The sequence below is a fragment of the Perognathus longimembris genome, chromosome 7 (assembly GCF_023159225.1).
Source record: "Perognathus longimembris pacificus isolate PPM17 chromosome 7, ASM2315922v1, whole genome shotgun sequence".
Classification (NCBI taxonomy): domain Eukaryota; kingdom Metazoa; phylum Chordata; class Mammalia; order Rodentia; family Heteromyidae; genus Perognathus; species Perognathus longimembris.
Window position 1 is genome coordinate 12,731,704 of NC_063167.1, and position 11,581 is coordinate 12,743,284.

Consider the following 11,581-nt stretch of genomic DNA (forward strand, 5'->3'; position numbering starts at 1 on the left):
GCACGTCACGTGGTCCTGCAGCTCTCAGGGGGCCAGGGGGATCACAACCCAGGGCTCTGCCCAAGGGCGGACAGACCTGGACTGACTGAGGCTGCATCTCCCTGGCTCTATGGGACTGTGGACTTGTGGCGCCTGTGCCTCCTATGTCTCCTGATAGCTCAGATGAAAGGTGCCAAAGCACACAGCTGGAACTAGAGCTCTTGATCTGTTCTTGAGTGGGGAGGTAAGAAAGGGGGCAAATTTCAGTTGGAGAAGGCAGCTTGGAACACAGAGCAAAAGGGGCTTCCGAAATGTACAAAGGGACACAGAACAATCTAGAAGCTTCAAGGAATAGCTATGGAAAGAACAGGCCTACTGGGTTCAGCCAGGTGAGCTCAAAGCCAGCTTTCTCCTGTCCTATTTGCCATCACCAGAGAGAGAGTTGTCACCTCCTCTTCCTAGAGGGCAGCCCCACTGCTGGCAGGTCCTTTATGACAAACCGTGGTGGGCCCAGGCTGGAAGTTCAAGCCCATCCCGCGTTCCCTGCCCCTGAACACTGGGTGACACAGCTCCTGGGGGAGGGGGCGGGAAGCCACTCCCATGTTGCCGAGTGTCCCTGTGTGCTGCCCGGTGGTGAGGAATGGCCAGTGGATGGCCATTCTTCGTAGCTCTTGTCCAGGCTTAAGGACAGCCAGTAGGACAAATCCATGATACTATGGAAAGCTCCCATTCACTGAGGACCTGCGCTGGGCTCTCTCCCCTCCCCCCTCCCATCTTCAGAATGTTATACCCATCACCAGCCACTCCTCTGAATCTCTCTCCACCACTTCCACTTTCCAGAGAAGACTGGGGCTTGGATGTGGCCTTTCTCCCAAGGTCACTAAGCTACAACGAAGTAGCAGAGCTCAGATTAGAATTCATGTCTATCTGACCCCACAGCCCATATCCTAACTAGAGAGAGCACTAGATTCAGAGTCAGGAGATGAGGAGTCAAAGGAGTCAAAGGATGAGGAGTCAGGAGTCAAAGGTGCCTTGTGTCCACCTTGCTGTGGGCCCTCAGGCAGAGTCTTTGCCTCCTGAAGAGGAAGCTGGTCTAGAAGACACTCAAATCTCACTTCTACTCTGACCTCCCTTCCCTCTTCCACCTCACCCACGGCTCCAGGAAACCCAGCAGGAGGCCCTGTGACCACTCTACACTCTGGGGCAAGAAAAATGGAGAGCGACCTCTGGCTGGCCTGACCGGACCCGAGATATCTAGAAATCACAAAGCCACAGGACTGGCTGGAGACAGGTGGTGAGAGCCGCGGTCCAGAGGATCCAAGCCTGGGGGTCCTTTGCCACCAGGTCACAGCCAGCATAGACGAAGGAAGGAGGAAGGCAGGCACAGGGTGGGGGCCCTGGGGCCCTGTGGGTGGGGTGGGAGAATCCCCAGGCTGAGTTTGAGGCCTGTCTATGTGGTCCCAGAGACTTTTCTGTGCCCCATAACCTGTGGCCGGGAATACCTACAAGCTTCTGGGAAGGGAGTGGCCTGCTTCACTCAAGTCCTCAATGCAGCTAAAAACCCATAGCCCAGACACCCAGAAACCTCCTCTCCCTTGGGCACATGGCCTGGCCCACCCATCACTGGCCTCCCTGCCTCACCCCTGCCCCCTACAGGCCATATACCACACAGCAGTGATTATCTCAAACCAAATGTGGCGGTCATCCCTCCCACCCCCCCACCCCCATCGGAGACCTCCAGTGGCTCCCCTTCACTTTCGGTATGAAATGCCAACTTCCCCCTCACCACCACCTGACAAGGCCCCACATGATCTGGTCCCTCCATGCCCACGTCTTCCTGCTTCCCCTGCTTGTCAACCGACAATACACCACGTTTGCTCCTGTCTCAGGTGCAAAGGCACTTGCAGATCTCTTTCCTGAGAACTCTCAACTTCCACATCTTTAGCCAGCTACATTCTCCTCAACCTTGAGCTCTCGACCTTGGAGGCCACCTCCTACCCTGACCTCCATCCAGAGCCATGCCTTCCCCCCCAGAGCCACTTTCCCCCTTATTGCTCAGTTTTAATTTCCTTTCCTTCTCTCTGTGATGATGTTCCTGACCAATTGGTCTCCAATTTCCTCCCTCTTTGAAGGCAGGGATTACGCTGTTCCATCTTTTGGGCTCGTGTGTGTGTGTGTGTGTGTGTGTGTGTGTGTGTGTGTGTGTGTGTGTCCAGAACTGGGCTTGAACTTAGGACCTTACACTCCTTTTTGTTTGTTTATTTATTTGTTTTGTTTTGTTAGTCGTGGAGCTTGAACTCGGGGCCTGAGCACTGTTCCAGCTTCTTTTTGCTCAAGGCTAGCACTCTGACACTTGAGCCACAGTGCCACTTCTGGCTTTTTCCATATATGTGGTGCTGAGGAATCAAACCCAGGGCTTCATGTATATGAAGCAAGCACTCTACCACTAGGCCATATTCCCAGCCCCAGACCTTGTACTCTTGCTTGGCCTTTTCACTCAAAGTTGGTGCTCTACCACTTAAGCCATACCTCTGCTTCCTGTCTTTTTGGCTTTTGTGATGGATGGTGCCTTAGGTCCTTACCATCCTGGAGGTAAGAGATGCTGGAGCTTAGACAGCTAGTGAGTGTAAACTGCTCCAAATCAGAGCCAGGGAATGGCAGGAGTCAGGCCCAGGTGATGTGACACCATGGTCATATGTGCCAAGCCTCCCACAGGGGAGGACTGACTGGCCTTTAGGAAGGCATCAGTCCACCCATGTTCCTGGGGTCCTTCTGTGGGGTAGGGGACAGCAGGGGCTCATGAGTAGCCAGGCCCAGCCCTGGAGACAGGGGTGCCCAAATGACAGAGACCATCAGAAATGGGGGTGGGGTGGGGTGGCTAATCCACCTGATGTTTGGTAGAAGGGGCAAGTGAGGGTCCCAAAAGGGAAAGGACCAGTCTTGGTCACACAGCCAATCAGAGGTAGACCCTGTGCCTCGTGGGAAGAGGTGGGAGTGTGGTCACTTGGGGGAGAATCCCTAGGCAGAGCCTGAGTGCAGGTTTTAAAGCAGATTTGTGTGGCCCCAAAGGCAAGTTGGCCCAATCAAGCCCTGCTGCTTCCCAGGTACAGCAGAGGCCCAGGGCCTGGAATGTGGCACAGGACTGCCAGGCCCCGAGGGCAGGGGCAGGGCTAGAGTAGAGCTGAGACAGAAGACAGAGAGGGGCTTGGGATGCCCAGAGTCTGCTCTAGGCAAGGCCTTGGGCAGAGAGGAGAGCAGTGAGCTCTGAAATGGAATGCCTGCTTGAAGGACCAGGTGGCAGCAGCTTCTAACACACACACACACACACACACACACACACACACACACACACACACACACACGGGAACACATAGGAAAGACACAGCAGCCCTAAACTTAGGATCATCCAAATGCCACCACAGACATTTACATGTGTGTCCACCCAGTGTGACACAAGCAACCTCCAAAGGGGCACACTGAGGCAGAGATGGACTCTGGGATACACAGGCTCCAAAAGAGCACACATGCAGGAGTCCTCATAGAGGGAGTTCAAATCCAGGCTGGCTGGCAGGGCAGGAAGCTCACAGCAGCTGCCCATGGGCAGGATGGATGGACGGGCATGTGTAAACTGAGGAGATGGCTGTAGAAGATGCTAGCAGCTGAACTCCATCACTTCTACCCCCACTGCATACATCTCTGCTCTCTGGGAATGTACAAGTGTTACCACAGTCAGGACTCCCCCTCACCCCCCAGGTCAGCTGACCTCCCCCAGGCTCCTAACTTTAGTACAGAGCCCAGCTCTTCTGAATAGCATGTGAGGAACACAGCATATAAAGATAGAAGCCAGGCTTGAACCCGGAGCCCACTGGTCTCCAGTCCCTCCTACTCTGCTCTATCTGCCCATCTTGCTTGCCAGGCCTTGGCCCCCTGCCCCTCCTCTCCAGACTCTGGACAGCTCACGTGGGCTTCTGTGAAAGAGCTGCCTAGGAAATGAGCCCTTTCCGCCCCCCCTAGGGCCGCCTCCACCCCACCCACCCCTCTCTCTGCTCACTTCTGAGGTCATTTCAGCCCTGGACCTCCGCCCAATAACCAGCAACTCCAAAGGCTGGGAAGCTGGGTGGGGGTGGCATTAGCCATGGGTCCTTTTCAAGCTCTGGGCTCCCCTTGAGTCCCTGGCCAGTACCCTAGAGTGCCTGGAGGGCTGGAGGTTAGAGTCCCCACCCTTGGCTCCAGTTCCCAGTGACGCAACCCAGTGTCTGGATTCGGAGAATCATAAAATGTTTATTTGGAATAACAGCTACCTCCATGGCTCGGCTTCCATCCTCACTCGGTGCCAGAGTTTCTGCAGAGTGGTCTCTGGCTGCAACCTCCTGGTGGAGAGCCTCCAAACTGGAGTGGGGGTGTGGGGGAGCGGCTAAGGGACTACTGAGGAGAGCAGGTGCTGAGGCTGCTACAAAGTGAAAATGGACCCTGATTTGTTCTGTTTCACTCATGTTATTTTTCTGGTTGGGAGGGCAGCTTGTTCAGGGACATGAGAAAGGTTCGTGGAGGGCTCAATTTGGAAGCCGGGCCTCTCTACACCCCCTGGCTTTGCTTTCAAACAGCAGCCCCGGAGCAGAGCTGGGCCACGAGGCAGGCCTCCATCTGGGCGGGCAGGCAGGGAGGGCAAGGGGGAGGGGGTGGCTCTGGTTCCAGCAGAGGTAAATATTGACATGACTGTGTTTACACTGTAACCTGAGTCCTGGCTGCCGCCCCAACACTGTCCAGCTCCCCAGCCAAAGAGGCAAAGGAGCATGCCAGCCAAGAGGCAGATAGATGAGGTGGGCCAGGGGCAGGTGGTCAGAAAGCTGGGGGTATCCCCAATGTGTGTGGGGGAGGGGTAGGCAGGGAGGGAACTGTCATCTGGGCCAAGGAGCTGGGGGTCTGGACTGGGAGTCTCCAGGCCTGGGTTCAAGTCCTATCTCTGCCACGATGAGCAATGGGATCCAAGATCAATCAGTGATAAAAGGGGAGGGGCAGGGAGAGCAAAGGTGACAGGCAAGCAATCAGCTTTTCAGCCTGGCGGCATCCAGCTTCCAGCCACCCACACCACTAGCTGTGACCCATCCCTGTCCTCAAGGGCTTTTCCCAGATAGACAGGGTTTCTGCTGAACTTAGTGGAAGCTCCTGGCTCAAGCCAGCCTCTTGAGGAATGAGAAGGCGGGGGTCCCCAAGTCCCTAAGGCACTTTTAAGCCTAAGCTGGGATAATGCAAAGACAGAAGAGTGTAGACAAGAAGGACCAATGGTTCCTGGCTCCCTTCTGCTGGACACAACGCATGGCCAGTCTCCTGGGCCTGATGGGAGACCCTCCCTCAGTTCATCTGAATGTTCTGCAGAATAACTCCAGTTCTGCCTCTGTCTCTCCTCCCCTCTGGAACCCCCTAGTAGACTTGTGGGGAGAGGGAGCCATCCCCCCTCTTCCCATCTGTCCTCATTTTAATCTGAACAAATGAATGAATGAATGATACACTCCAAAGATGGCATCCAAGGAAGCAGTTCACCAATGCAGCTGCTGTCTCCCCCAGGAATCTCCATGGCACATGCCTGGGGTGGGGGTGGGGGGGACTGGAGACACACCTCCCCACCCCCACTCCACCCCAGGTTGTCAGGAGTCATTTGCTACCATGTATCAAGTCATTCAGAAGGGGCCCTGTCCTTTCTCTCTCTGGTTCTCTCCATCACAGGTCCTCGAGGCCAGGAGACTGGTTGGTTACTCGTCTAAAAGGCATCAAGGAAGAAGGGCAATGCCTGCTGTGGGACCTCTCTCGGGCCACAGCCTCCTCCTGTCTTCACATCCCACTCTGCGCAGTATGGTGGGGGAAGGGGGGGAACCAGGGTGGGGGAAAAGGGGTGCCCAGACCACTTGCATCTCTCCCAGGGCCGGCTCTGGCAGCCACTGGCAGCCACCACCTTGCCCTTCTCCAATCCCCCACAGAGAGCCTGTGTGGTCATCTCTCAATGCAGATCTGGCCATGTCACTACCCTCTCTCTAAACCCCTTGGTGGCATCTCAATGCCCTTAGGATCGACCTCCAAGCCCTTCCCGAATGCACCTGTTCTGGTCATCTTGCACACAGTGCTTCCTTGTGCCCAGATGTCCCTCTGGTCACATCCCTAGGAGGTCACTCCTGATCCAAGACCAGGGAGTCTCTCAGGCTCCCTGGGCGGGCATCCTGCGCGTCTCCGTGGTAACGGGAACTGCTCTTGTCATTTCCTGCCCTCATTTGTGGTGGCAGAGGGACACTGACCCTAGCCCCTGCCTTCGAGCTGTCCCAGGCAGACTGGTTGGGCAAAGAGGCAATTAATGGCCTGGTTGCTGACCGGGTAAGTGAGATAACACAGAGCATAATACAGACAGTTGTATGCATCTGCTGATAGTCCCCCCTCTCTAACCACCCCAGTGTGGCCTTCTGCCAAGCTGGCATGTCTCAGCTAAGGCCCCCTTGAACTTCTGCTGCAGAGGTACAGATCTGGGTCCTCCCAGGGCCTCTCTGCCATTCTGTCTTAAGAAACATTGTATTTATTCTTTCACAAAAGGCAAAGGCAACAATATCCTCTTTTACCAAGAACTGTAGCAATGCAAGGAAACATGAACAAGCAGTTACCAGCACAGGCCAAAGAACCTCATTCCTAGTAGCTGGGGGCAGGAGCAGAACATGGCTGGGCGTGGCTAGCCCTCATCTTCAAACAGTAACACAGGCAACAGTGACATGTTCTAAACACTTAAGTCTTTTTTTGTATCCTCACAATTTCCCAAGAAGCAGAGGAGAGGATGTTGGAGCCCAGGGCACACAGCACGTCCATGGTCCATCAGTGTTCAAACTCAGACCCTGGAGTCTGTCCTCAACCCTCTCTAGCCAACAGAACCCCTACCTCCCATCTGCACATGTAACTCAGCCCCCAGCTTGGAATGTGAAAGAACATTCTCAAGACATGGCAGAGCAGAGAGGGAAACTGGGCTGTGTTTCCCTCCTTGCCCCAGCCAGTATGCCTGGTTAAGCCTGCAAACACCCAGAAGGCTGGCCTATTTAGAAGATGTCTTGCTCTGGGACCATGGGCAACTCCTCCCTGGGCCTGGCTCCTGAGAGATTTGAAGACAGCCAGAAAGAGGGGGATATAAAAAGCATCCAGGAACCTTCATTCCACAGGCTGGGTCAGGGTTTGTGGGAAGCCTTTAAGAATTGCACCAACTTCCCACCAAGGAAAGAGTCCTGGGTAGGGATCTGGGCAGCCCCAGGTTGACCAGCAAGGACAAGAAAAAACAGTTCATGTGTTTGGAAAAAAAGGAGCCCCAATAAGACCAGAGAGGGGATACAGGGGGGAACTTGGCTCACCAAGGGACAGGAGATGCTAGATTTGTTTAAAGCCCAGCAGGGCAAGAATAAACATTTCAGCTGTCTTAAATCACCCCACTTCAGGAATGCCGGCACAATGGCCATGTTGAGAGGAAACCAAAATGACAAGGGCCCAGGCAGCTGGGCCAGCCCCTGGTCTCCACCTCACCCACACGAAACCAAGTCAGCAAGCCACAGTGGCTTCCTACTGCCTTCTGCCCCCTGGCTCTGGCAATTTCCCAGCACCTGGGCTCTCCTCTCTCCTGTTTCCTCATACCAGGTGCCAAGCCAGCCCCATTCTGGCTGTCAAAGAATCTCCTGTGTTCAGTCTCCCAGTCCCCGTCCTATGTCACATAGGGGCTTTTTATTTTTCCCAGTTCAGATGCAACCTGCTTGATGATGCTTCCTTCACCAGCCTACGGGGAACCCATCACCCAGCATAGCATGCCCAACTCTCCTAAGGACATGCCACTGGCCAACGGGACAGACCAGCGTAGCATTTATGACTTCCAACAATGGAGTTTATGGGTATGTCTTCTTTCCTGGCATAGGGATCATTCGACAAATCTCTATTAAATGAAATACTGCCTGAATACCATGGCTCTCTTCTCCCCACCACATAACATACACAAACCCTTGCTCCAGATCAGCGAGCGAATGGGTCAGACATCAGGCAGAACTTCCCAACCTAGGCTTAGGTTGTCAAAGAAAGGAAACTAAGCAGTCTTCAAACAAAAGACTCTCACTTGGGTTGTGTCAACTAGTCTTCACACAGTCCCTGGGAGATAAGATGTAATTTCACTGATAAGGAAGGACCACTCAGGGGTGCTGGTGCAATGGAGCAAAGGGGGAGGGGGTAGAAAAGCTGAGGTGGGCATCTGCTGTTAGGGGCCAAAGTCTGAGGGCTTCCTGATGCACCAGGGGATGTTTCACGGACAAGGCTGGTAAAAGTATCACCAAGGGAGGGGGGAATCTCTCTCTCAAATGGTGATATGTCCCTCTTATTCAGACTCTCTCTCTCCCCATCTCTCTCTCTCTCTCTCTCTGAGACAGTCTGTGTAGTCCCGTTTGTCCTCCAACTCTCTCCATCCTTATGCCTCTACTCTCCAAGTGCTGGAATTATAGGTATATACCACCATGCCCAGCCCTATGCTGTTTTGTTGTTGTTTGCAGAGCTGAGGGCTGAACTCAGGGCCTTGCACTTCCCACTGAGTGAAATTCCCAACCTCTCTATGGTGGTTTTTTTTTAATGGAGGAAAAGTCCCCTTTCTATGTAACTTGGGCCAGGGTAGACTTCCAGAGAGGATGCTATGATCTCAAAGTCTTCCTCTCTGAATTATTCATATCCAAAGACTTTAAATCAAGTGCTAGTCCACAGGTGTAAGTGCACCTGTCCATGAAGAGTAGTCCAAGGGTGGGGGTGGGGAGGGGAATCTCACCCAGGAGGTACAATGAGGCCCAAGATGGCCTCTAGGTTTCTTGGGTGTAGCCTGGACTCTCTACAGGCAGGTAGGGGAGGGAGATGTTAAAGGAGGAGACTCAGAGGAAAGAGGGTGTAAGGTGAATCTGACTGATCTGAGGAGGCACTGGAGACTTTCTCCTTCGAGGGTCCCATCCTGCCCCTGGTGGGGGCAAACCTTTCCAATTGGGCAGCAGCATCACAAAGACACAGGGTTGGCTGCATCCCTGGGACTGGCAGTGTCCACCCCTGTCATGTGCTCTCCACTGGCCCTGCGTAGCCAGCTCACTGGGCACAGAACCTGACTAGGGGAGAGAATCCTGTCTGGGAGGAAAGAAGCCAAAAGAAGAGCAGGTGGCCTGGACCGTGTGATGGAAAGGCTATTGCCAGGCCTTGCAGAGGTGACCCGAAGCCTCAGCTCAAGCACACACACACACCCGTGGCACATGCCTGTGATCCCACCACTTTAGAAAAGCTTTTTTTTTTTTTTTTGGCCAGTTCTGGGGCTTGAACTCAGAGCCTGAGCACTGCCCCTGGCTTGTTTTTGCTCAAGGCTAGCACTCTACCATTTGAGCCACAGCCCCACTTTCAGCCTTTTCTGTTTATGTGGTGCTAGGAATCGAACCCAGGGCTTCATGCATGCTAGGCAGGCACTCTACCTCTCCAGTACATTCCCAGCCCTGATCGGCCACTTTATTAGTGGAGACAGGAGGATCACCAGTTCCAGATCAGCCTGGGCCTATTAGATTTCCTTCCTGGAGTTTTAGAGACCCCTCCCCCCCCTCCTTAAGGGTGAGTTTTCCCTTTGCCTGGCTCCCCCTTTCTGTCCATCCTGTCAGTACTTGGTCCCTCCTCTGGGGAGGATTCAATGCTGGGCGATGTCGAGGGGACCGGATCGCTAGGGACGGACCTCTACGCGACCCCTGGTCTCTGACAGCCACTGACCTGGCCACCATCCCCACCCTGAAGGCCGAGGAGTGATCCGCCCCCAGAGGCCGCCCGGGCGGCCACCCACCACGTCCCAAATCGAACCACAGACCCATCCCTGCTTTCTGGGACGCTGTGATCCAGCTGGTCCCCGATGCGTCAGAATCACCCGCCACCCCGCCATGCAGACCCAGCCGGGCTGAGCGGCCAAGCCAGGCTTGGGGGAGGGCGGGGGGGGGGGCGGTCCCGACACCCCGACCCGGGCCGTGCTGTCCGCCCCCACCCCGAACCGGCCACCCCAACCTGCGCCAGCAGCCCACCCCACCTGGGCCGGCAGCCCACCCAAGGTCCGCGCGGCGGCCGCGGACGAAGCCGAGCGCGGCGCCCCGGGACCCACCGAGCTCTGCCCCGGCACCAGCCGAGCTCTGCCCGGCGCCCGCATCCACGCCTTCAGTGAGCCGGGCCCGCCCCGTGCCACCCGCCGTCCGGGCCCGTCGGGGCTGCGCTCACCATAGCTCCCGCTCCCGGTTCCCGGCTGCCGCTCTGGCTCCGGCTCTGGGCTCCCGGCTCTCCGGCCCGGCCCCGGCTCTGGGCTGTCCTTCCCCTCGCGGCCGCGCGGCGCGGACTCTGAGCGGACGCCGCTCCTGGCAGCCCGGGCGGCGCGCTCTGCGCTCGGGTCCCCGCGGGCGAGCGCGCGACTGGGGCGCGGAGTCCCAAGGGGGCGGGGCCAGTAGCCAACCAATGACAGAGCGCGGAGGCCGGGGCCCTGAAGGCACAGCCAATCACACGCGGAGGCAGGATTCCCTCCGCCCCCGCGGGCTCCTTAACCCGTGGTGCGCCGGCGCTCCGGGCGGGGGGCTGCCTGGGGGACCCGGGAAGGCCGGCTTGGGGCCAGCCTTGGGCTTCCCGGGTTGCAGGGTCCACACCTCGTGGACACCGGGTCTGGGGACAGGCGGAGCCAGTCGCGGAGAGGCTCAGCTGTGTCCCGAGCGGGAGCCCGGTGCCTGGGAGACCTTTGTCTTCTCCCTGGCGCCTGCACTGAAGCATGACCGGGGCACTACAGCTGCGTGTGTGTGTGTGTGTGTGTGTGTGTGTGTGTGTGTAAGAGGGAGGGAGGAGACAGAAGAGGGGGAAGGGGTAGATTCCTCTTGTCTGCGTGTTTATGTGTGGAGGAGAAACAGGCTGACTATATTTGGAGGATGAGTGTGTGTGTGTGTGTGTGTGTGTGTGTGTGGTGTGTGTTTCAGAGAGAAACAAAGAGAGAAAGTAGGAGGGACGCAAAGGGGAGTCCAGGCATGTACTAGTATGTCCAGGAGAGAACCTGTCTCTACATGTGTGTTGCGTAGGTGCAGTGTGTTTGTTGTTTGGAGTGTGATGTGTACATTTGCATCCTGTTGTGCATGCGGTTAGGTGTGGTAGACAGGGATTTTGTGTAGCCAGGCATGGTGTTGCAGACCTGTAATTCTAGCAGTCAGGAGGTAGAGACAGGAGGATTGACAGCCTGGGCTATACAGCAAGACTGTGTCAAATAGAAGGGGGAAAAAAAGAAGAAAGAGAGGGAAAGGGGGAAGAAAGAGAGGGGGAGAAAAAGAGAGAGGAGGGAAAGAGGAAGGGAAGAAGGGAGCGAGGAAGGGAAGAAGGGAGCGAGGAAGAGACTTTGTGTCCTTGTTGTAAACAAGAGAGCAAATCCCTGAGGGTTTGTGGTTTCGTGTGTGTGTGTGTGTGTGTGTGTGTGTATGCTATAATTTGATACCACTTTGTATATGGATATAAGAGCATTGTATAGTGAAAGTGTGTATGTTTTCTTTCCTGTGACTGACTTTGTGTGACTGTTGTGATCACT

At 55.6% G+C, this 11,581-nt stretch overlaps 1 protein-coding gene across 1 annotated transcript in view; it reads right to left on the reverse strand.

Moving 5' to 3' along the window:
• Positions 1–10,270, reverse strand: part of Ece1 (endothelin converting enzyme 1) — an 87,609-nt gene extending 77,339 nt beyond the window's left edge. The window contains exon 1 of the mRNA XM_048350406.1: positions 10,249–10,270. Within this exon, the coding sequence (XP_048206363.1) occupies positions 10,249–10,251 (3 nt within the window). The 5' untranslated portion in view covers positions 10,252–10,270. The remainder of the gene's footprint in view (positions 1–10,248) is intronic.
• Positions 10,271–11,581: the final 1,311 nt, after the last annotated feature.